This window comes from Onychostoma macrolepis, unplaced genomic scaffold (genome assembly GCF_012432095.1).
Source record: "Onychostoma macrolepis isolate SWU-2019 unplaced genomic scaffold, ASM1243209v1 Scaffold1, whole genome shotgun sequence".
NCBI lineage: Eukaryota > Metazoa > Chordata > Actinopteri > Cypriniformes > Cyprinidae > Onychostoma > Onychostoma macrolepis.
The window spans coordinates 228,542-255,158 of NW_026704597.1; the positions used below are offsets into that span (position 1 = coordinate 228,542).

The following is a 26,617-nucleotide window of genomic DNA, read 5'->3' on the forward strand; positions in this document are numbered from 1 at the left end:
CACACTGACTAAATCAATCATTTCTTTGAACCTTATACACAGAGGCATTGTCATGTTAGAATAGAAAAGGGTCCTGTCCAAACTGTTGCTTTAAAATTAGAAGCACACAATTCCCTAGAATATCATTATATGCTTAAACATTAAGATTTGTACTCATGGAAATTACTAAAGTAGTCAAACCTGTTCGTTAGAAGGGGGGTGACCCAATACTTTTGGCAAAATAGTGTATGTCATACCCATGTCATTATACAAATTTGTGTCCTCATATGTCACAAAAATGCGCATACACACACACACATGCAGGGATGGGCAGTATTTCAAATACATGTATTTAAAATATGTATTTGAAATACAAAATACTATTTTGCATTTAAATACATTTAATCTTAGTATTTTTGTATTTTCAAACTACATAAAATACTTTTTGCCAATGAACCTCTTTATTAGACTGCTGATTTCCTGTATCAACTAGTTCAGACATGCCACTTTCATGCGTGTGAGCTGCAGCTGTATGACTCCATCTAGAATTGGGTAATTAAATTTTCTGGATTCCTGTAAGGAAATAAGGGATAATACTGCCTTCATGTGCTATCAAAATTTCCTATTTCAGAAGTCCTGATTACAAGCATGTCGCATTCAAGTGCTTTGCTGTTGGAAAGAATAGGATTCGTGGAGGACGCCAGGTTTCCTGGGAAAACCTTATTAAAGCCAAAATCGTAGATATTTAAGATATATAATTTTGAATAAAATGTAGCATCCCATTTGTTGACAACTATATAAACATTCACAGAGCTATCTTTATAGTTAGCTTGTTGACGATTCTGGATTTTCAGTCAAATACATGCCGTTTTGCTGAGTATACAACATACGAAATGCTTGAAATGGTTATTGCACTACTATGTGCATGACTTTACTTGGGTAAAGTTGGTTTTATATTCACACATTTGGACTTCTGAATTCAATTACTTTGTTAACCACACTACATTGGACATTCAGCGGACATTCGCAAGTAAGTATGACATTAAAACAATACTTGCCCATTTTGATCGATTGTGAAAAAAAATGTAGTTGGTTGACAATGATGTCGATGATTAGAATTTGCAAAAAATAACTTTATTGCACATATAATTAGAAAGTTATTGAACGCGGAAATGTGTGAATGTTGTGAATGTGCGAATATAAAACCAACTTTACCCAAGTCATGACTAACATTAAAACAAGGTGATCTTGCTATTGTGGGGAAAAAGCATACCTGTGCCAGCAGCAACTGTTTTCCGCTCCACCATGTTTAAAGTTTATGGCCTTCACAACTCAGAAACTTGGGTATAAAAATTATAGTAGAAAGTAGAAAATATGACAACGGCATTCGTGTCCAATTTCCAACTAGAAAAAAAAGTCTGCCTACACTGGACTTGTGTATTTCAGGCAAGAATGTAGTTGTTTAAAACTCAAATCTGTGGTTTATTTATAAAAACAGCGCCTATTTGAAAATGTGCTTCGCTGATTTCGGAGACGTGAGCTCCACGCGATCACCGGGCGCTCAGTGCTCACTTGGGTAAAGTTGGTTTTATATTCGCACATTCACAACATTCACACATTTCCGCGTTCAATAACTTTCTAATTATATGTGCAATAAAGTTATTTTTTGCAAATTCTAATCATCGACATCATTGTCAACCTACTACATTTTTTTTCACAATCGATCAAAATGGGCAAGTATTGTTTTAATGTCATACTTACTTGCGAATGTCCGCTGAATGTCCAATGTAGTGTGGTTAATAAAGTAATTGATTTCAGAAGTTCGAATGTGCGAATATATAACCAACTTTACCCAAGTGCAGCCAAGGCGAGCTGACTGACGTTATCAAGTACGCTGCTCTTTGCAGAGTTACTGGACTTGCGTCGTTCCTCCGCGGGAGTTCACACTCCCGAGTCTAACTCGTGAAGTCCGAATACCAAGGATACAAGTCCGAAATTTGTGTACTTGGTATTGAGAAACACGCGCAGACCTAACGTTAAGTCACCAGACTATTTGCCTAATCTTCTCGGTAGTTTAGACCGCGATGGAAACGCAGACAGCAACAGGTCTGGGGGAAAAAAGTTCTTGGGACATATTGTTCCATATTGTTCGGTGGAAAAGCAGCTTATGTTTCACAGAACTAATCACTGCTTGGGTTGCATAGGCTATGTATTTGTGGGGCGGATCTATCCAAATAGGGGCGAGACACTTTTGGGGTATAGGGGCGTGTTTGTTTTGGTGATTTCAAATATCAACATTGGCTTTTAGAAATCGCTTACCCTGCCTTTAAGGTTCAAATGGAACACCATTCAGATTTGCATTTAGTTAGCAATAGCATGAAGGAAAAAAAGAGCACTAGCATAGGGAACATAGCATTAGCACTAGTCAGTCTTGATAGTTTGGTTTTTTTTTTTTGGTCAGATTTTGGTTTTATCAACTAGCTAATCAAATGTTTTCATTAAACTTTAATCATTACTGCTTGCTATGGAGATATGACATATGTTGGCGATTATATAAAGTGTAAATCAATTGAACTTTTTCTATATCATTTATATATTGTCGTGGTATGCAAAACTATTTGGGGAGTTTTAGTGGGCAGGAGTTATTGACACATCAGAACGATAAAGTATGTATTTTGTGTATTTTCAAAATACAAAATAATGTATTTGTATTTAAATTAATTTTTCCACACAGTATTTTGTATATTATTTTAAATACATTTCAATGTGTTTGTGCCCATCTCTGCACATATGTGACCCTGGACAACAAAACCAGTCTTAAGTGTCAATTTTTCGAAATTGAGATTTATACATCATCTGAAAGCTGATGATAGGAAAGCTGATATTGTTAGGACAGGACAATATTTGACCGAGATCTGGAATCTGAGGGTGCAAAAAAATCTAAATATTGAGAAAATCGTCCTTTAAAATTGTCCAAATTAATTCTTAGCAATGCATATTACTAATCAAAAACGACGTTTTGATATATTTACAGTAGTAAATTTACAAAATATCTTCATGGAATATAATCTTTACTTAATGCATTAATGATTTTTGGCATAAAAGAAAAATCTATAATTTTGACCCATACAGTGTATTTTTGGCTATTGGCTACAAATATACCCCAGCGACTTAAGTTTTGTGGTCCAGGGTCACATATGTGTGTATAGATAAAGCACATAGCCGCATTACTTGAAAACTTGAAATTCATTGGAAAATGCAATGTTCAATTATTATTTTCAGGCTCAGTCAGTGTGATCTAACAGATGAAAGCTGTTCAGCTCTTGCTTCGGTTCTCAGTTCAGCCTCCAACAGTCTGAAGGATCTTGATTTGAGCAACAATAATCTACAGGGTTCAGGAGTGAAGCTGCTCTCTGATGGACTGAAAGAAAACTGTAAACTAGAGAAGCTCTGGTGAGTTGCTGTGTGACTCTGGGCCTTTTGTTTATTTAAATATTTACTCATCAGTAAGTAAGGAATCATATAAAAAAAGTGTGCGTGTGTGTGTTCATATAGCATGTATTCACATGTATAAGCATTATTTTGCAATTGTAATTGCAGAAAGCAAATATTTTTCTCACCTGAATATTTTCACAATGCTGTAGTTCAATTTTCACAATGTATAATGTGAAAAAATGTTGTAGTCATTCTGTAGTCAACATTTTATCCTGTAGCACTGGTTGTCATGACGATGGTAGTTCAGGTTTCTGACTGCTGCACATGAGAGCTCACTGACAGAACTAATTTAGTGCTACAAATAAGTACAAAAGCATTCCACTGAAAACATTCTGGCATGAATGAAAAAAAATAAATAACATGCTTTACTTGTTTGAAAAAGTAAATCGGTTAATTTGTTGTTAGTTTAAAAAGCAATGCATTACTTTACTCATTGCTTGAAAAAAATAATCTGACATACAATAAACTTTAATTTCTTGATTTTCTAGAATAATGAATTAATCACATATCTGTTCCATTTTCACCCCTGTTCTAGTCTTTCAAACTGCAGTGTCACTGAAGAAGGTTATAAAGCTCTGGCTTCAGCTCTGAGATCAAACCCTTCACACCTGATAGAGCTGGATCTCACAGGAAATGATCCTGGACAATCAGGAGTGAAGCAGCTCAGTGATTTACTGCAGGATCCAAACTGTCAACTGAAACTGAGGTGAGATTACAACGTTCAGTGCATCAAGTGACCAACTACTAAATTCAGAGTCAGACCTGATTTCATTCTTTGGCTGCCACTTAGCCAGAGATGAATGCGCTCAGTGTTTGGCACATATATCACAACTATGCAGTATTTTCAACCACATAATATTTATTTTAGGCTTCAGACATTTAGATACACATAAGTTCTAGCAAAAAAAAAAAAAAAGTAGTTTGTAAAATACACACTAACGTCTATGGAATCAGCAATAATGATCCTTTCAACTATATTTTGATGTGTTTTATTAATATAATGTAGGTAACAATAAAGTTTATTCTATTCTTCTCACAGTTCACCAGCCACTTACTGTCATGTTAACACTCAGTTTGGATGTCATTGTTTTTCGTTTGCACCATTTTCCTTAGTTTGTTGTCATGGTTGTTAATTGATTTGTCATTTGGCTCAGCTGTGTTCAGGTCATTATCACCAGTACGTAAGTTCTCTCAGTTTCTGTTCAGTGGGTCTGACCACGTTAATGCTTTGTAGATGTTACCTGTGTCTTCTATGGACTGAGTTCTATATTAAAAATACTACTGTTTCTTCATCATCATTGTGTTTGTTCTCGAGTTTACTTCAAACCGTGACACTTAATTTCATGTCTTTCGCAAACTAATATGGCTGAACACATCGCCCATTATCGATCAACTAATATGATCACAATAAATGTGTTTAAACAACCAAATACATTTACTAGCACATATTTGAGAATTGTTACAGATGCTTCGTAATATAGTTAACATGTTTGTCAATATTTTTAATAAAAAAGGAAAACTAAATAAATGCGATACATTACGCACTGTCATGTGACAAGTATGACACGTCACCATGGAAACAATAAGGCGACACATTCTAAAATAACAGCCGTGTTAAACTCTGGGAGCTCAGCCAGAATATTTTAAACTTATGTGTGAAAGGGTTAATATTAGACTATTAATAGAAAAATTCTACTAGGATTTTAAGCAACATTTTTTATATGTTTTTTTCCCCATCTTCCCATCTGCAGGTTTTTGGGTCCTGATGCAGATGAAGCCTGTCAGTATGTGACTGGAATTGTGGGTAAAAACCCGTTACTCCTGAGAGATCTGAATATGAGTGAACATGAACTAGGAGACACACGAGTGAATCAGATCGCTGCTCTACTGCAGGATAAACACTGTAAACTCAACACACTGAAGTGAGTATTGTACATTGTTTTATACTTTACAGTGTACAGTACTGTATAAGTATCTTTAAAACAGAATACCAGTTTATATTACATTTGGTTAATTGTCATTGAGATTTTTTTTAAACTCTTTTTTTTGTATAGAAAGCCATTAGGACTCAGACACTTCGTGCTGCTAAAATAAACCACACAGTTGATGAAAACATCAACCATAGAAATTAATGAGTGTGACATAGAGGTTACGCAGCTAAATATAATGAATCCCAATTAAAGTGTAAACAAACACAAATGCTTATTTCATTTAAACCCATTATCATGACCATAACTTGCTGGTGTGTCCTCACAACAATCACAAACATTAGACTGAATGTTGCTGCAGCTGTATAAACACAGTTGCATAAAAGCCACTGCTTAGCATTTCACTCCTGCATATGAATGCAAAGCATGTTAAACTTGAGGCTTAGTTTAAAACATGTTTATAATTTCTCATTTAGAAATTAATAAGGCAGACCGTGCAATATTCACAGTGAAATGAGTAAAAGAGAATTCACTTATCTTAGATGTTGATTTCAGATGTTTTCTGAAGCGTGCTGCAACTGCTACAGCAAACATTAGCTGAGTATTTGAATGTTGAGCAGCAGCTTATTGGCTGCTGATGCGAAGAAACCAATCAGCTGCGCCATGTGAATAATAATGTGATTATATTAGATTGAGTGCCATGTGTCATGTAGTTTCATGACAGAGCTTTGTGTTACTGACATGTTAAAGCTAAAAAGAATAATGGTGAATGAGAAAATGAAGATTGTAACATGTTTGTTAAGTTATTAAAAGCACAATAAACTGTGCTAGAGAACTGCATTCTCTATTCACAAGCTTTCAGGTGGCCCTGTGTGCGCTAGAGGTTGACATTTTTTCGGGAATCCCGCGGGATGGGAAACAAAATCGCTATGAATCACGTGATTGGGATGGGACAGGAAAAAATGTCATCGGGAGTGGGCGGGACCGGGAATAGTAATGATACCCAACTTTATACACAAATATATATTTTATATAAATAAATTATAAACTGTATATTTTAATTCTGAACTCAATTCTAGTTGCTCTGTCTCGCTCTCCTCCTGTTTACTTTGGTGTGGCTGGTCAAGTGAATGACGCAGTCCGTGACGGACAGATCGTTAATGGCTGGTCTGTGTGGTAATACACACAATCATTCATCGACCTCAAATATGGCTTTTCATCTGAAAGATGTATGTAGTAGCAACTTAACATGGCCGCTCAATATGATGTTAACCTAGAGAAATGTGCGCTATTGAAGTGTTTGTGTGGAGAGTGGAGCTGAATAGCGCGCTTGCTGCAGGACAGGCGCCGGTGCGCTCACTTGCTCTTAAAATCTCCGTAATTTTTGGTCATACAGATAAAAGTAGCCTAATACATCTTTCGAATCTGTAAAGACTCGTTTATTTGTGTACACTCAGAATAATACGGAGCCCTTTAAAGGACATTGTGGTGGAAAAAATTCGGGGAGAGTGGAAAAAATTCAGGGTGGGAGGAAAAAAGTATTTTTCAAATGTTTTGTGTTCTCTCGTAAAGATATTTGAGTTCGGACAAATTCTTCTTGTTTACTTTACAGCTTGCAGTGGTTACAGCTTGTATGTTCACAATGGAGCGGTTCATAGAGTTTTATTTTAAACTTGGACTCAAATAAATTAATATTAATTCAATATTAATGCTTAGTTCAAGGCACGGTCTTGGGACATAATAAAACTTTAATGTGGCTTAATGTTTTAAAACAGTGACTTGGAGGACCAAATTCGATAATAATAAAAGCTGATAAAATTATTAGGCTAATATTAATAACCTTATTAATAATATTACTAGGCAGAATAGCCCAGAATATGAGCATAATGCCCTGCACGTAGCCTAAGCTTTTTCTCCCTCATAAAGCGCTTAAGGTAGGCTATAATGAAAACGGTGATTTAAAAATACCAAATCCGTTGCATTCATATTCTGGGCTATTCTCCTTTATTAATAATAATATTATTAATAAGGTTATTAATATAAACCTAACAATTTTATTAGTATTTATTATTATCGAATTTGGTCCTAATGTCACTGTTTTAATACATTAAGCCACGATAAAGCGTTAGAATGTCCCAAAACTGTGCCTTGAGCAAACCACTGTCTGACTGTATTTCTTTATACTTGAGTCAAAGTTCAAAATAAAACTTTATGAACATTGTGAACATACAGCTGCATGAATTTCATTATAGCCTACCTTATGCGTTTTCTATGGGGAGGAAAAGGCTTAACGTGCAGGGCGTTGCGTTCATATTCTGTTATTAATGTTAGCCTAATCATTTTTATCAGGATTTATTATTATCGAATTTAGTCCTCCAATGTCACTGTTTTAAAACATTAAGCCACATTAAGCGTTTTAGAATGTCCCAAAACCGTGCCTCGAAATAAGCACTGACTGTATTACTTTGAGTCCAAGTTCAAAATAAAACTCTGTGAACCGCTCCATTGTGAACATACGAGCTGTAACCACTGCAAGCTGCAAAGTAAACAGGAAGAGTTTGTCAGAACGCAAAAGTTTTGCGAGGGAACGCAAATATCTTTGCGAGAGAAAGCAAAGTTTCTCGAGGGAAAGCAAAACATTTTAAAATAATTTTTTCCTCCCACCCTGAATTTTTTCCACTCAACCCGAATTTTTCCCACCACAATGTCCTTTAAAGGGCTCCGTGGAATAACAACGAAATGTTGCGCTTTAAAGCAAACAGTCTCTGACCGAGAAACTTCGAAACTCCGTATTTGAAAAAAATATATCTATAGAGAGTGAAATGTCTACTTTCAAATGAAAAAAAACAACAACATTCAAATAGAAAACGTGTGTTAGCATGGATGATTTACATAAAATTGAATGTGTGCAATGTAGCCTACACTGTGCATAAACAGGCTTTAAGTTCGATATAATAACAAAAAACTACATTTTGTGTTTTTATTCAATTAAAAAAAAAAACGGGAGTGGGAGGGAATGGGAGTAATTCTTCCGGGAGTGGAACGGGACCGGATTTTCCCTCAGTTTTTTTCGTGGGATTGGGACGGGACAAGATTTTTTTTTTGTGGGAGTGGGACGGGAAAGGTTTGAAAATCCACTCCCGTGTCACCCTCTAGTGTGCGCACACCGCTAAAGCATGTACAATACAACAATAAACTATATTTACATATTACACATTATGTAGCAAAATGCCTGACTTGGCATGTATTCAGGTGAACTCAGTCAGATATGTCTAAAGTGAGCATAAACAGTTGGGAGAAAATCAGATGTGTATCAATAAATTAAATCTGTGCATTCAGTATTAAAGTGACAGCAACCTAATATACCTGCCGCTCTTGACTGAAAAACTTTTGTAGCATATTTAATTTATGCAGTCCCTGCAGTTTTATTTTATTTCATATTTATTGATGCAATTTTTTGTAGTATTTTGTACTTGAATAATAGGCTACATGAAAAAAAAAAAAACTAATTTGCGTCTTTGTTCTGGTGTTTATTTGTCTTATTGCTTGTCATTTGATTTTGCTTTTATCACAGATTGCTTACTCATTTACTTAAGTTTTTACTTATATTAGGCTGGGTTTGTTGTGGCATTAAAATGCATGTTGTGTCAGAAGAGAGGCCCAATGTCTTTGGCTTTAAAACCTTTCTGTTAATGAAGTTGTGTGTTGTGGCTAAAATATTCCAAATAATTTTTCCTGTCTTTGTTTTCTTTCTCTGCAGGCTAAATAACAACAGTATTACAGAAAAAGGTTTTGCTGCTCTCACTTCAGTGTTTATTTCAAATCCTTCAAAGCTGATAGAGCTGGATCTGAGTGGAAATAAACTAGGAAACACTGGAATCGAGAAGATCTGTCCTCTGTTGAGAAATCCACAATGTAGACTGAAGAAACTGAAGTGTGTATTTTTATTCATCTACATTTCTGCATGATAATATACATTTATAAATGTCCATTTGATTAGATTAACTGAAAAAAATTAAGATGGCTATGGAAACTAAAATTATTATTATTATTTTTTATTATTATTTGTGTTTAAAGAGAACTTTAAGTATTGAATGAAACTCAAATGAAGCAGGTGCTATTAATGCATTGGGTGAAGTACTTAACAGATTTTTATGTATATTTAGACTTTCAGACTGCAGTATCACTGAAGAAGGTTATAAAACTCTGACTTCATCTCTGAAGTCAAACTCAAACCTGATAGAGCTGGATCTCACAGGAAATTATCCTGGACAATCTGGAGTGCAGGATCTCATTGATTTAATGCGAGGTGGATGCTGTAAATTAAACACTGTCAGGTAATAAAATCTTTCTGTATTTCAAAATAAGCCACAGACATATTGTGCAACCAGGTAAATGTGACAAATAAAGCCAATGCAGAATAAGAATGACATGAAGAGGAATTTACTGAATCGCAATTAAACAAAACTGGTAATATTTATGATAACTATGACTAACACATTCTACTCTTAACACTACACTGGATCCATAAGGAGGATGGGAGCTGCAAAAGGCATAAAATTCTAACAAGATTATCTCATTTAAATCATCTAAATGTTCTGCGTTCTGTAGGTTTTTGAAATGTTCAGCTGCACAGGAAGCGTGTGACTATCTGAGTCAGGTTCTGGGTGTAAATCCATTGGTACTAACAGAACTGGATCTGAGTGAAGATAAATTAGGAGATCTGGATGGAGAGAAGCTCTCTGCTCTTTTGATGGACTCTCATTGCAAACTGGAGAAAATGAAGTGAGTGAACATGATTTATGACTTTTGATTTGTTCAGTATAAAGTACTGTCAGTCACATGTGAGCAGATATGAAGAGCTGTTGATTTGATGTGTGTTGAATATGTGCTGAATATTAAATAATGCTGTTTTTGTGTTCAGGCTGAATAACTGTGAGCTGACAGAGAAAAGCTGTTCAGTTCTAGCTACTGTTCTCTCCTCCAAAACCATCCTGAAAGAGATGAACCTGAACAACAGCCGTCTGCTGGACTCAGGAGTCAAACAGATCTGTGAAGGACTCAAGAATTCTAAGCTAAAGATATTGAAGTGAGTACATTTCAACATCACCTACACTTAACATTATATATTTTTTGAATCTGGTTGCTTCCAGAGGTAAAAAATTTGTACGATTTTTTTTTTTTAATTTTACCTAGAGAACAGTGCTCTCTGGTAAAATTAAAACTTAAAGAATTTTTTGTTGAATGTAATAAACAATTACACAATTAGAAAATAAAATAAAATAAATGTAGCAAATAATTACAATTAAGTATAATTAATTACAGTTATTTGTATCAGCTGCCAGTAGTAACTGTAGCAGAATTATTATTACCATCAACTAATCTGTTATCCAGCGAGCATTGTGTAATTTCAGTTCAACTCTAAAAAAAAAAAATTACTTTTGTGGCCACTGAAAATAACTTTCTTTCAAGCACTAATGCAGTGTCAACTTGTTACATGGACATTTATCCGAGCAGTGACAGTCAGAAACCCATGTAATTTGTGCACAAAATGTTATTAACTAAACACTAACACACAATAGTGTAAGCAAACAAACATACAATCACACATACTGTACATGGGGGAGGGGCACATGAGACTGAATGAATGAAACCATTAGAGAAACAGGGGATGAAGCTATGAAAAGGACTCCGTTAACACCTGAGTGAAACCATCAGCGCCGTTTTCTGTAGATGGGGTCTACAGCTTATTCTAAACCTCTGTTACATTTAGTTAAATGTATGATACTTGCATTGCTTTGGCCGTTGAATGAGTGTCTGGATGCAGTCTTGGATGAAAGTCTTGATGGTTCGAAGGTTCGATGGTGTTGGAATTGCAATCACGTTCTACCAGGTTTGAACAGTGACAAACTCCAAAGATGATATTCTGACTCGTGGTGATTGAGAGAGTTTTCTCCCAGATGGAGAGTGAAGACTTGGCTGTAGTCCATAAAAAAATAAATAAAACTGAAGTGGTTTGTTTATCATATCTGATAATGTATTCAACTATGGTGTGGTCCAGTTATATATTGTGACTCAGAATATTGTGCAGCAATTAATTAACTTGAAACAAATTGTTAAATTTAATTGTTAAAATTTATTTAAATTTACGCTTTATGTTTTGTAGACTTTCAGACTGCAGTATCACAGAAGAAGGTTATAAAGCTCTGGCTTCAGTTCTGAGATCAAACTCAAACCTGATAGAGCTGGATCTCACAGGAAATGATCCGGGTGAATCAGGAGTGAAGGAGCTCAGTGATTCATCAAAAACACTGAAAACACTGAGGTAAGAAGAAAATTAAACCATCAAATAGACATTTATAAAAGCTTTGAAATGACTGAAGACCCTTTAAAACAAGATTGCAAAAAATCATTATATGGCAGGAAATGTCAGTGTACTTCTCCTGTGTCCAGGTTTTTGGGTCCTGCTGCAGATGAAGCCTGTCAGTATGTGACTGGAATTGTGGGTAAAAACCCGTTACTCCTGAGAGAGCTGAATCTGAGTGAACGTGAACTAGGAGACACACGAGTGAATCAGATCACTGCTCTACTGCAGGATAAACACTGTAAACTCAAAGCTCTTCAGTGAGTGTTGTGTTCATTTATTATTGTAGATTGATCTTAAATCAGGTGACAAAACAGTATCTCTCAGTGATTGATTCCTCAGAGACTGAATGTAGCACCAGGTATTTCGTGTTTATAAATTCTCCTTCTCATGTTCATCATTTTAGTCTGCATAAGTGTGGTCTAACAGAGGAAAGCTGTTCAGCTCTCGCTACAGTCCTGAGATCAAACTCCAGTCTGAAAGAGCTTGACATGAGCAACAATAATCTGCAGTATTCAGGAGTGAAGAAACTCCAGGATGGCTTAAAAAATACAAAATGCACACTGAAGAAACTCAGGTGAGTTCAGTGAATCATTGTTTGATTTTAATCATAACATACTCTTTTGATCAAAGTTAAAATTACTATAGAAACAGGAAACAGAAAGAAACAAGAAAAAGAAAGTACATTTGATGATTTTATGATATAAAACTGTTTTTAAGTGATATATTTTTATTTTATTTTAAACCTTTATTTTTGTTTTAAACCAGACTTTCAGACTGCAGCATCACTGAAGAAGGTTATAAAGCTCTGGCTTCAGCTCTGAGATCAAACCCTTCACACCTGATAGAGCTGGATCTCACAGGAAATGATCCTGGACAATCAGGAGTGAAGCAGCTCAGTGATTTACTACAGGATCCAAACTGTCAACTGAAGACACTGAGGTGAGAGATAATTAAATAATACAAAATAAATGATATGCAGGCAAATTATTAACAAACATCATTTCACTAATTCAATATTCTGCACAATTTGTTGCTGCATCAGAATTAAAGTGATTTCGAGATAAACAAAATCTCCCTACTGATTTCTTATTTCATCCTCTCTTCTGCAGGTTTTTGGGTCCTGATGCAGATGAAGCCTGTCAGTATGTGACTGGAATTGTGGGTAAAAACCCGTTACTCCTGAGAGAGCTGAATCTGAGTGAACGTGAACTAGGAGACACACGAGTGAATCAGATCGCTGCTCTACTGCAGGATAAACACTGTAAACTCAAAGCTCTTCAGTGAGTGTTGTTTCATTTATTATTGTAGATTGATCTTAAATCAGGTGACAAAACAGTATCTCTCAGTGATTGATTCCTCAGAGACTGAATGTAGCACCAGGTATTTCGTGTTTATAAATTCTCCCTCTCATGTTCATCATTTTAGTCTGCATAAGTGTGGTCTAACAGAGAAAGCTGTTCAGCTCTCGCTACAGTCCTGAGATCAAACTCCAGTCTGAAAGAGCTTGACATGAGCAACAATAATCTGCAGTATTCAGGAGTGAAGAAACTCCAGGATGGCTTAAAAATACAAAATGCACACTGAAGAAACTCAGGTGAGTTCAGTGAATCATTGTTTGATTTTAATCATAACATACTCTTTTGATCAAAGTTAAAATTACTATAGAAACAGGAAACAGAAAGAAACAAGAAAAGAAAGTACATTTGATGATTTTATGATATAAAACTGTTTTTAAGTGATATATTTTATTTTATTTTAAACCTTTATTTTTGTTTTAAACCAGACTTTCAGACTGCAGTATCACTGAAGAAGGTTATAAAGCTCTGGCTTCAGCTCTGAGATCAAACCCTTCACACCTGATAGAGCTGGATCTCACAGGAAATGATCCTGGACAATCAGGAGTGAAGCAGCTCAATGATTTACTACAGGATCCAAACTATCAACTGAAGACACTGAGGTGAGAGATAATTAAATAATACAAAATAAATTATATGCAGGCAAATTATTAACAAACATCATTTCACTAATTCAATATTCTGCACAATTTGTTGCTGCATCAGAATTAAAGTGATTTCGAGATAAACAAAATCTCCCTACTGATTTCTTATTTCATCCTCTCTTCTGCAGGTTTTTGGGTCCTGATGCAGATGAAGCCTGTCAGTATGTGACTGGAATTGTGGGTAAAAACCCGTTACTCCTGAGAGAGCTGAATCTGAGTGAACGTGAACTAGGAGACACACGAGTGAATCAGATCGCTGCTCTACTGAAGGATAAACACTGTAAACTCAACACACTGATGTGAGTATTTCTCATGGTTTAATACTTTACAATAACTTTAACTGGTTTGGGCTAAAACTGTCATTGTTGCTCAGTAGAGAAGGTTTTGAAATAAATTGAATACTGTTTCCTATCTTTGTTTTCTTTCTCTGCAGGCTGAATAATAACAGTATTACAGAAGAAGGTTGTGCTGCTCTGACTTCAGCATTTAATTCAAATCCTTCAAACCTGATCGAGCTGGATCTGAGTGGAAATAAACTAGAAAACTCAGGAATGAAGAAGTTCTGTTCTCTGTTGGAAAATACACAATTCAGATTAGAGAAACTAAAGTGTGTAATTTTATTTAACTACACTTCTGCATTTTAGACTGCATGCTAGATTTAAATTGGATTAATAAATGTCCATTTGATTAGGTTAATTATCATGAAAAATTACTAATTAAATTGCTTTACAATTTTCATAATTATAATGTATTGGTGATTTTTAAATATTGTATTTCAATGTTGGCATGGCTTTCACTGTATACACATATATTTTAGCTTAGAAAATGAAATAATTTCTTATATTTATTATTTTTGAAACACAGTATATTGAAATAATCAACAAATGAATCATTTTCCAAAATAAACATTAGTTTCAGACCTGTTTTTTAATTGTACATTTTCAAATACATAAGTAATCAGATGAACCATACATTGGTTTATACCTAATGTAAGCATTAAGTACTTTGTTTATGAATGTTATCTCTTGTGTTCAATATTTTAGTCTGCGTAAGTGTGGTCTAACAGAGGAAAGCTGTTCAGATCTCGCTACAGTCCTGAGATCAAACTCCAGTCTGAAAGATCTTGACATGAGCAACAATAATCTGCAGGATTCAGGGTGAAGAAACTCCAGAACGCATTAGAAAATACAAACTGCACTCTGAAGAAACTCAGGTAAAAGGGTTAAGTGAATATTTATTAGATTTTAATTATTTGAATGGTTATTAACATTCATTTTACTTCACTACATTTTTATATTTAACAAAAGAGATAGATGCTTCTTTCAGCCAAAGAATTTTGTTTTTCTTGCGGTTACTCGTAAAAAGCAAGTAATACATATTGTTAATTAATTCTATAAGATAATAATCAGATTAAAAAATTGATCCCATAGCTATTTAATTAAGCTGGAGAGAAATACATTTTACTGTAAACTGGAGCTTTTAATATAGTCAATATATGTGTGTGTGGACATTGGTTATGTTAAATGCATATGTGTACAGAGGCCTGCGGCACAAAACCAATTCCGGAGGCTACACAGGTTAACTGAGTTTAGTTTGAGCAAACTGTTCTACTCTGTTTTTTTTTTTGTTTGTTTGTTTTTCCCCTCAAGAAGGTGGAATGTTTTATAGTGTTGAACTGTGTTTTGTGTGATTGGCTGTTCACTGTAGATGTCACTCCTTCAGGTGCACATTCCTGAGTTGGTATGTCTTGTAATTTATGTATGTGTGCGCCAGAGATTATAGTAAATTAAAATGTCAGTGGTTTGCACTAACACATGAATAAAATCACATTAATGTGATTTTATTGTAATTGTAGGTCACTGTAATGTGATTACAATTAAGGTTAGTGATTAATATTAACCCATTATACCCAACACTGGTTTACCTGCTATCTAAAGAGGAAAAATGTATTGTGGATAATGAATGTAGTTTTTCATGTTTATTATGTATTTATTTTCTAGTCTTTCAGACTGCAGTATCAGTGAAGAAGGTTATAAAGCTCTGGCTTCAGCTCTGAGATCAAACCCTTCACACCTGATAGAGCTGGATCTCACAGGAAATGATCCTGGACAATCAGGAGTGAAGCAGCTCAGTGATTTACTACAGGATCCAAACTATCAGCTGAAGACACTGAGGTGAGACGTGATGAAAGAAAACAAAATTGATCATATATAGGCAATTTACTTATAAAAAATATTGTTTTAGTGAGAAAATATGTCATTGTACCAAAGTTAGTGATTTCAAGATTTAAAAAATGGGTTTTTAAGAACATTTACTATTCTTTCCATTACATCTTAAATGGTGAGGTGTTAATACTATGCGTTTCTGAAATCGAATCGTGCTTCATCTTCTCTTCTGAAGGTTTTTGGTTCCTGCTGCAGATGAAGCCTGTCAGTATGTGACTGGAATTGTGGGTAAAAACCCGTTACTCCTGAGAGAGCTGAATCTGAGTGAACGTGAACTAGGAGACACACGAGTGAATCAGATCACTGCTCTACTGCAGGATAAACACTGTAAACTCAACACACTTCAGTAAGTATTTTGCATTATTTTATACTTTTATATGTAAAATATCTTCCATAACATTATTTTCAACACACTATTTCCCCGTCTAAATACTGTAAAGCTGATATAAAGCCACCCAGCTTTATATCAAGATGATGTAAAGCTGCTTTGACACAATTTGCATTGTTAAAAGCACTATATAAATAATAGTGACTAGTGACTAATTTTGATGTTATATTTTCAGTATCTTTTTTGGATTAAAATGATCATTGTTGTTCAATAAGAAAGGTTTTAACGTTTCCTATCTTTGTTTTCTTTCTCTGCAGGCTGAATAATAACAGTATTACAGAAGAAGGTTGTGTTGCTCTGACTAAAGCATTTAATTCAAATCCTTCAAACCTGATAGAGCTGGATCTGAGTGGAAATAAACTAGGAGACTCAGGAATAGAGAAGATCTGTCCTCTGTTGAAAAATACACAATGCAAAATGGGAAAACTGAAGTATGTATTTTCAAATCTAAACTTTTGCATTAATATACATTTGTAAATGTCTATTTGATTGTTAACTGAAAAAAATAAGACTACTGAGGCTGAAATTTCCATTTCATTACTTGTATCTCCAAGTATAGTACTTTATACTGTAACTGAATGTAAGTTATTGAGTAAAATGAGAATTAGATTGTTGTTCCATGTAATTTGTCAGATGTTATTTATAAAGCACAGTACTAGTTTGATGATCTGTATTCTAATCAAGAATAAACAATTGAACTTAACTGAGTTAAGAATAACCACTATTAACAACGTCTTTTTTCTTTTTCTTTTTCTTCTTCCTCTAGACTTTCAGACTGCAGTATCACAGAAGAAGGTTATAAAGCTCTGGCTTCAGCTCTGAGATCAAACCCTTCACACCTGATAGAGCTGGATCTCACAGGAAATGATCCTGGACAATCAGGAGTGAAGCAGCTTGATGATTTACTACAGGATAAGCGCTGTAAATTAAAGACCAGGTAATTTAAATACTTTAATTAGTAACTGCTCTTCAATCACGCTTCAATGTAACATCAATAATCGGTCAGCCATATCTTGTTTTGATCTAGTGTTTAATTAATCATATTTAAATCAAACATTGCATATAACATGCAATATTAACATTGGTACAGAGCCGGCCCAAGGCATAAGCGGACTAAGCGAGTGCTTAAGGCCCTCGTGACCACCAGAGGGCCCCCAAGATTACCTGAAATGATAGCTTGTTTTTTTGTTTTTTTTGGTGATATATTGTTACTGGACAAGGGTAATTTCATGTCATTTTCATCTTAAAAGACACTTTTGGCAATTTGTTTTCATCTTCATGAAAGAAAAGTGAATCTTTAAAATGAATTTTAAACCACAACTATAGAGTTAAAAAATAATAAAGGCTTTAAAATATTTTAAGTGTTTAAAAAAATGTACACTATAGACAAACAGTGGGTGAAGGGCAGTGCATTGTTTGTGTGTGTGTGTGTGTGTGTGTGTGTGTGTTATATATTCATGTATCTCACTCCAGCCAGGCAACCATTGTTGGCAACCCTGCAGTAGCTAGTTTTAGATTAAATTTTTTGTCTTCTGTGTAAAAATAATTTTCCTGGGCATATATTTTTGTAATAAAAAAATATTGTTTCATAAACTTGGTACTGATAACAGATTAACATTATTTACCTTAGCCTACCTTTGGGGTCTTTTCTATTGTATTCCAATATCATTATGCCTCTATTAGCTAGTTATAGATTAAGAGTTGTTGTTTTTTTTATGTACAGATGGTTTGCTGCTGTGTTTAATAATTTGTTGTTAAAATAACATTCTCTTCTGTAAATGCATTGTCTGCTGGTTTATTTATCTACTTTTCAGTACACCACATTAAGTATGCCACTTAGTACTATAAGACTTTGAATGTTAAAGTGCAAATTAACACCTGATCACTTTTGTGGGTTTGCTACTGTCACAATTAAAAATCATAGAAGGGTACAAACATTGGTATGATGTAAGCAGCACAGCTACAACAAATTAAATTAATAATGGGTGTGTTAGATTTATAGTGTGCGAATAATTAAGAATTGACAATAATCAGTTGTATTGGCGGCACAGAGGAGCCCCCAAATAAAATTCGGCTTAGGGCCCCATAAAGGTTTGGGCCCGGCCCTGCATTGGTAGGTACATATATTTTTTATGTAACCATAAATGCATTGTATTAACAGCCTTGCAGATCAGTTACCAACACTTGTATCACACAAAAATTACAAATGGTTTATTTCCTTAAACCATAAGTGCTATCAGTTTCATAAAACTGGTGTGTGTGAATCAAAGGCATTTGCATGTACATTATCAGATGTAGGGAGTGAGGGAAAACAGAAGCTAACAAAATTATTTAATGTAAGTTTGTATGTTTTTGTAGACTGAGAACTTAGGAAATAAATCTGCAAACCTTGCTCTGATACACTAACTTTACACTAAGTGGAAATGTTCTGTTTGCTGAGCTGGGCCTGTAAGGAGGATGGGAGCTGCAAAAGGCATACAATTGTAAAATTAACTAATCTAAAATTCTCTACGACTTCCTGTAGGTTTTTGAAATTTCCTGCTGCACAGGAAGCATGTGATCATCTCACTAAAGTTCTGGGTACAAATCCATTACTTCTGACAGAACTGGATCTGAGTGAAGATAAATTAGGAGACCTGGATGGGGAGAAGCTCTCTGCTCTTTTGATGGACTCTCATAGCAAACTGGAGAAAATAAAGTGAGTGAACATTTATACATTATATTTTCTCTGATTAATTACTACTAATGACTGTCAGTTATGTGCATAAGCAGACATGAAGACAAGTTGATCTGATGAGTGTTAAATATTTTTTAAAGTACATTTTGCTGAAGTACAATAAGATAAATAAAAAAGGCTGTTTTTCTGTGTTTAGGCTGGACAATTGTGAGCTGACAGAGAAAAGCTGTTCAGTTCTAGCTACTGTTCTCTCCTCCAAAACCATCCTGAAAGAGATGAACCTGAACAACAGCCGTCTGCTGGACTCAGGAGTCAAAGAGATCTGTGAGGGACTGAAGAATCCTGTGTGTGAGCTGAAGATACTCAAGTGAGTACATTTCACCATCAGATACACTCAACACCACAGCAATCACAGGAATATAACATATTTGATGATGTTATTGATATTTTTGTATTATTTTCAGGATCAGTAAGTGTGGTCTAACAGAGGAAAGCTGTTCAACTCTCACTTCAGTTCTCAGTTCAGACTCCAGCAGTCTGAGGGATCTTGATCTGAGCAATAATAATCTACAGGATTCAGGAGTGAAGCTACTCTCTAATGCACTGAAAGGGAACTGTAAACTAGAGAAACTCAGGTGAATTGATATGTAACATATTAAAGGTCTCTGGGCCTGTTTTTTGCCTCCATATTCAGCAATCTGTTGTATATGGATTAATGTTGTTCAGAACATTTGTGGAGTAACTGATTAATCCACTTTCCATTAATCCATTTTCATTCCCTTTCTAGTCTTTCAGACTGCAGTATCACTGAAGAAGGTTATAAAGCTCTGGCTTCAGCTCTGAGATCAAACCCTTCACACCTGATAGAGCTGGATCTCACAGGAAATGATCCTGGACAATCAGGAGTGAAGCAGCTCAATGATTTACTACAGGATGGACGATTTACATTAAAGATAATCAGGTCATACTTGTCTTTAAATATCTAAAAATAAGACATAGGTGTGATATCAGCTGTATAGAAATGGTTGGCAGAGCGGATAAACTGGTGATAAATTTGCTGGAAGAGGAATTGATAGAATTGCAATTCAAAGCAGTTCACCAGTTACACAACTGAATTTCATGGGGTTTGTTAAAGAAATATAATGTAAAAAACATAAATTATTATATAAATAATTTTTGCAAATTATTGTTTTCTGATTATTTTCTTGCTTATTTGTATAATAGATATTTTCACAATGAAAATGGAGACCGTTTTCATGACGATAACTTTAATAATACACTGGACCAATAAAGAAGATTGGAGCCTCAAATACCATAAAAATATAACTAGATTACTGAATCCAAGGCTGCGTTTACACTTGGCATTAACATGCAACCTGTATCCGGATGTTTTCCACGTACACATTGAAAAGACAAGTGTAAACACGCTTCTGATCGGAATGTCATCTGATCAGCGTGTCCTGGTCCAGAGGTAGTAGAGGACGTATTGTGATCGGATCTCAGTGTAATGTAAACGCAATCCAGGCGTCGTGTCTGCATTTGCAGGTTGACGTCACGCAAAACCTTCTCTCTCGAGAACTGTCAGAAGAGAGAGGCCGTGGAGCGCTAGGGAGACTCGTACAGTTATTTTCATTTGTTAAATATCCTGCGTCCTCTGCAGACTTATTTAAATATTGCGCGGGAAACACAGATCCAATTGTTTATCCAGATAGAGAAGTCAGCTGATGTTGCCAAGTGTAAACGCGCCGTGTCCTGATTGACTGATGATCTGATCTGCTTGATCGGATCACGGTGATCGCATGTTAATGCCAAGTGTAAACGCAGCCTAAATTCTTTTCTTCTTCCTGTAGGTTTTTGAAAAGTCCTGCTGCACAGGAAGCATGTGATCATCTCACTAAAGTTCTGGGTACAAGTCCATTACTTCTGACTGAACTGGATCTGAGTGAAGATAAATTAGGAGACCTGGATGGAGAGAAACTATCTGCTCTTTTGATGGACTCTCATAGCAAACTGGAGAAAATAAAGTGAGATAACATGATTCATACATTTTAACCTCTCTGTTTATTGTGTTTATTCTGTGTATGTGTGAGCAGATGTGAAGAGCTGTTGATCTGATGTAAGGGTGCGCGAAATCACGATTTTTGATCGTGGACGATAAAAATGTCTCCACGATCTGCTTTTGGAGAAATATCGTGGTATCGTGCTACAGCGCACATTCGTTGGAGTTCTGGCGCCTCCATATCAATAAATTGTACAACGCCACATACATTCACATCAGTGTTAACTCAGCGGTAGAGTTACTCTCACAGGACACTGCAAGGGTTGCCACCCGTCCCTTAAAATACTGAAGCGTCCCGTATTTAAAGGTAAAACGATGCGTCCCGTATCAAATCAATACGGGACGCGATTTGTCCCGTATTTTACAAAGGCCAACACATTTGAATAAATAAATAAGTATTTTGCACTGTTAATAATACTAATAGCAACTATAATGAAATCAATCTCATAAGAAGTATTATTAGAGAATCTCATTTGCGCGTGATTGCATTTTGGCGTCTTTGTTTCCATAGCGACGGAGTCTCCAGAACGCGCGCAGTTAAAGCCCTTCACACGAGCATGCCATTTTTCTGATGACGTAAAATGGTTGCACTCCGTGAGCTACTAGACTATCTGTTGCTATTTTTACTCATAACTCGGAATAGACAACTCGGAAAATAAAATACTGATATGATGACCACAGCTACTGAAAGAGCTTACAGGTGGCGATGGATATAAGTATAGATTTAAACCAAATGCTGTACCATCGATTTTTTTCCCCACAATGAGTGTAAACGCCCCGGATATCGAGGGAAATCCGCGCTGAGAAACTCCTCTAGCGGCCGCGCGTCGGCATGTTTACATCCTAACAGATGGCATCTAACGTTTCTTATTTCAGCTGTTTGTAAGATCTTTCAGTAGCTGTGGTCTACTAAAAGACTCAAACGCATCAGGGCTAAAGTGGAGAGAACAAAGAAGCGGGTCTTTAGGAAGTTTTATTCGTCCACAGGTATCTTCCCATTCTTTTCTCCTTTTCTTATCGCTAGGAAAGCAGTGAAGTCTTACATTACATCGCTTCTTTTGTTGCCCTTCGACTGAAAATTACAACCAAAAGTCTCACAATGTGGTATCGTATCAGTATTTTATTTTCTGAGTTGTGTTGCGGTAAAAAGCGCTAGTAGCTCACTGAGTGCAACCATTTGACGTCATCAATGCAGAATGTACTGTGCACATAAAATAATGGCGCCCCCCCATAGTCCAAAAACGATGTCGATTTTTTCAAATAACATACATTTTCATGGGTTTTTTACTACATATTTAAATAAGAGACATCATTTACGTTATATTAAGCAATACATGTCTTAATACCCGGGGATCCCTTTAAACACAAGGCTCTCCAGATGTAGGGCTCAATGGAAAAGTAATCAGTGTATCTGCCCAATAACTAATGATGAACGTGCTGTTTGCAGAGAAGCATTCAGTTGCTCATGGTGGACTGTCTGACTACCCAATGATAGTATTTTTTCTCTACTATGGAAGTTACTCAGGACCAGCTGCAGTTTAGTTACTCACATTCTTCCAAGTATCTTCTTTTGTGTTCAACAGAAGAAAGAACTTTATGCAGGTTTAGAGCAACCTGGGTAAATTATGACAGAATTTAAATTTTTGAGTGAATCATACCATTAAAGTGACAGACACATCATATAGGCCTATTGTTTTATTAAAATTTGGGTAGTCTGTTAATATAATATTCCATACATTATCAGAGCTTGGTAGACACAATTATTATATTTAGACATGATTAGACAGATGAATGAATAGGTTAGAATTAATGTATCATTTATATTAATCATAAATATACAAAATAAATAATCATGTGTGTCACATACAATTTGGCATTTTAAAAAGTAAAAAAAATGCTGCATTATGTAGATAAAAATGGGACAAATAATTACATAATAAGTTAGTCCTAATTTAAGCAAATGAATAAAATAAATAAATAAATAATAAAAATTCATCCCATCCAGGTAACAGCTGCAGAACTGTCAGAAAAAAGACCAATAATAATTAATAATTATAAATAATCCAATTTAAAATAGCAATATTCTGTTGCAAGTTTACATACTTGAGCATGCTTTCTCATGTGGTTTATGGGTGAGCTCTGAGATCCTCACTGATTACTAGTGTCCTTGTTTTATTTTATTTTGAGGGGGGGGGGGTCGTAAATGGGTGTCCCTTATTTTGCCTTGCTAAAGGTGGCAACCCTAGACACTGCACTTATTTGCAATCACAAAAGTACATTATTTGCGTGTGTTTTAAAGCCTCGCCGGTTAAACGTTTCATTCATGCACTGGTCTGATGTGCGCTTTTTCTGAGCCCGAACACCTGAAGCGCGCACACTAAAAAGCCTGTCTAACAGCGCCTGATTACTCAACTAAGTTATCTTTTGCGCAAATACTGTCAAAACACTCAAGGTTTATGTATAGACTCAGTTGGTTATGTCTAAAATGAAGGTAAACAATTCAGACAAATGGATGCGTGCCTGTATATTAGATGCGTGCAGGTCTTAAAGTACTAATTTTTAGTGAGTAAATGATGGTATAAATATAAAACACTATGACAGAATCGACAGACAGATGACAGAATATTTTTCTTTAATTTTAAAACAAAAAAACGCAAAGAGAAAAAAATAACTCGCTACTCTTGACAGAAAAAATAATAATACTGCTGCTTTAATAGGAATCAATCTATATAGTGTTTTATTTTTATATTTGTTCATTCAATTTCTTGAATGCTCCTGCTAAATATGCTTATTGGACCTGAAAATAAAGCACTGTTTGTTTTATTTGTATATTATGTGTATTTGTAATGTGTATCTTTGTTCGTATTTTTAATAACAAAGATAAAATAATGACAAAGATTTTTATCTTCGTCCACTTTGTCCTAAATATCCACCATTCTTTTTTATATTTTGATACCTTGAAAGGATTTGTCTTTATAACAGGGAAATTATTTTGGCTGCACTGCTCAGACAAAATAGTAAAAGCAACATGACAAAAAATCGTGATAAAATCGTGAAATCGTGATACTTCTAAAATAATCATGATATGATATTTTTGCCATATCACCCACCCCTAATCTGATGTGTGCTGAATATGTTCTGAATAATAAATAATGCTGTTTTTATATTCAGGCTGAATAATTGTAAGCTGACAGAGAAAAGCTGTTCAGTTCTAGCTACTGTTCTCTCCTCCAAAACCATCCTGAAAGAGATGAACCTGAACAACAGCCGTCTGCTGGACTCAGGAGTCAAAGAGATCTGTGAGGGACTGAAGAATCCTGTGTGTGAACTGAAGATACTGAAGTGAGTACATTTCACCTTCAGCTACACTGACCCTTGGAGGAATGTTATATATTTGTTCAATCTGTCACCTCCATAGATGGGAAAAAAAATGTAAGCGCCTTTTTACACTTGTCGACTTAATGCGTTTTCACTGATTGAAGAGCTATCTGATAATAAAACTTACAGTGTTAATGCCACCCAGAACGCCTTTGAGAATACTTGTGATCCGATAACTCAAACCAATTGAAGAGGTGATTTGAGATGCATTTACATTTGGCCAGAAACATCTGGAAATGCATCTCGTGGTTTAAGCCACATGAATTTCCATGAAGCAACTATCCATATTAAACCATATTATCTGTTTCTAGATACACAAAAACACTATAAACACTTTAAAACTATATAATAACTATAATAACACTGCTTTACAGTTACGCTTTTCAAATTTAACACAAACTCATACTACATATATGAAACAATCACAGACTCTTTCTGACCATTATTAAATTGTAATTCATTAATCAATCCACACATAATGAAACCAGAAGTGTCTTACCTGTGTATAAAGCTCTAATGTAATTTGTCATATTTTGGTGATTAGACTATTGTGCAGTAATGAATTAACTTAAACCACAATGTGAAATTAAAATCTAGTTTTTATTTTCTGTAGACTTTCAGACTGCAGTATCACTGAAGAAGGTTATAAAGCTCTGGCTTCAGCTCTGAGATCAAACCCTTCACACCTGATAGAGCTGGATCTCACAGGAAATGATCCTGGACAATCAGGAGTGAAGCAGCTCAGTGATTTACTACAGGATCCAAACTGTCAACTGAAGACACTGAGGTGAGTGTCCTTAAAATAATAAATAGCTGAAAAAAAGAAACTGTCAAAAAGACATTGTGTAAAAGCTTTGGAATGACTGAAGTTCCTTTCACAACATTGTGAACATAAATCACTGTATGGCAGGTAATATCAATGTACTTCTATTATGTCCAGGTTGTTACAGAATCCTGATGCAGGTGAAGCCTGTCAGTATGTGACTGGAATTGTGGGTAAAAACCCGTTACTCCTGAGAGAGCTGAATCTGAGTGAACGTGAACTAGGAGACACACGAGTGAATCAGATCACTGCTCTACTGCAGGATAAACACTGTAAACTCAACACACTGATGTGAGTAATGTGCTCATTTATTATTGTAGATTTTATGTTAAAGACATCAGGTGACCAAAACACAATAATTCTCAGTAATCACTGAATATTGGCATCAAGTACTTTGTGTTCATAAATTCTCCTTCTCATGTTCATCATTTTAGTCTGCATAAGTGTGGTCTAACAGAGGAAAGCTGTTCAGCTCTCGCTACAGTCCTGAGATCAAACTCCAGTCTGAAAGAACTTGACATGAGCAACAATAATCTGCAGGATTCAGGAGTCAAGAAACTCCAGAACGGATTAGAAAATACAAACTGCACACTGAAGAAACTCAGGTGAGTAATAATTAACCATTGTTTGATTTTAATATGCCCTTTCTCCAATGTTACCTCCTCTTCTCTTCTTGAAGTGTGAAATGACTGTTTAATCAGGAAGTGTCTGTTTTAGGTGACACCAGACAACAGGGTTTTTATTAATGTGTCAGTATGGGGTCCGGTGCACTGCCTCTCATTCTCCGTAAGTATTTTATTATATTCTATATCTGGGGTGCAAAACTCAGTTCTCAAATCAGCAGAGCTGCAGACCTCCAGGAACAGTTTTCTGTTTCTAATATGTTGTATTCAGTTGAAGATCAATCTCAACAGGTTGTGCTGTGTGTAGGAGGGTTTGTGACTTTAGTCTTACTGCTGATTCTATTCTCTTTTTCTGGCATGTTTTGGTTTTATTGTGACAGGACAGATCAGAATTGACAGGAAGTGAAGTGTGGGGTGGAACAGGAAAGGTCCTCGCATCAAGATTAGCACAATAACAGCTGTATGTTGGCACACTGTCCACAAGGCTATCAGCGCCGACTGCAAATTATATTCTTTATTGTTAAAATGTAATATGATGACATGTTAAAGTATATGTGACCCTGGACCACAAAACCAGTCATAAGGGTAAATGTTTCGAAATTGAGATTTATACATGTGTATCAAAATGAAGTTTTTATATATTTACAGTAGGAAATGTACAAAATATCGGTTTCAC

At 35.4% G+C, this 26,617-nt stretch overlaps 1 protein-coding gene across 1 annotated transcript in view; it reads left to right on the top strand.

The window, feature by feature from the left end:
* LOC131535014 (uncharacterized) overlaps positions 1–25,923 on the top strand; it is a gene marked incomplete at its 3' end in the record, with an annotated part of 92,873 nt that extends 66,950 nt beyond the window's left edge. Inside the window, exons 24-50 of the mRNA XM_058768147.1 lie at positions 3,262–3,432; positions 5,226–5,396; positions 9,163–9,336; positions 10,014–10,187; positions 10,327–10,491; positions 11,569–11,727; positions 11,856–11,918; positions 12,173–12,343; positions 12,879–12,941; positions 13,897–13,959; positions 14,202–14,375; positions 14,812–14,925; positions 15,476–15,504; positions 15,624–15,649; positions 15,773–15,942; positions 16,169–16,339; positions 16,639–16,812; positions 17,148–17,318; positions 18,906–19,079; positions 19,255–19,425; positions 19,523–19,693; positions 19,846–20,019; positions 20,909–21,082; positions 24,289–24,459; positions 25,109–25,282; positions 25,436–25,609; positions 25,753–25,923. Of these exons, the coding sequence (XP_058624130.1) occupies positions 3,262–3,432; positions 5,226–5,396; positions 9,163–9,336; positions 10,014–10,187; positions 10,327–10,491; positions 11,569–11,727; positions 11,856–11,918; positions 12,173–12,343; positions 12,879–12,941; positions 13,897–13,959; positions 14,202–14,375; positions 14,812–14,925; positions 15,476–15,504; positions 15,624–15,649; positions 15,773–15,942; positions 16,169–16,339; positions 16,639–16,812; positions 17,148–17,318; positions 18,906–19,079; positions 19,255–19,425; positions 19,523–19,693; positions 19,846–20,019; positions 20,909–21,082; positions 24,289–24,459; positions 25,109–25,282; positions 25,436–25,609; positions 25,753–25,923 (3,957 nt within the window). The remainder of the gene's footprint in view (positions 1–3,261; positions 3,433–5,225; positions 5,397–9,162; positions 9,337–10,013; positions 10,188–10,326; positions 10,492–11,568; positions 11,728–11,855; positions 11,919–12,172; positions 12,344–12,878; positions 12,942–13,896; positions 13,960–14,201; positions 14,376–14,811; positions 14,926–15,475; positions 15,505–15,623; positions 15,650–15,772; positions 15,943–16,168; positions 16,340–16,638; positions 16,813–17,147; positions 17,319–18,905; positions 19,080–19,254; positions 19,426–19,522; positions 19,694–19,845; positions 20,020–20,908; positions 21,083–24,288; positions 24,460–25,108; positions 25,283–25,435; positions 25,610–25,752) is intronic.
* Positions 25,924–26,617: the final 694 nt, after the last annotated feature.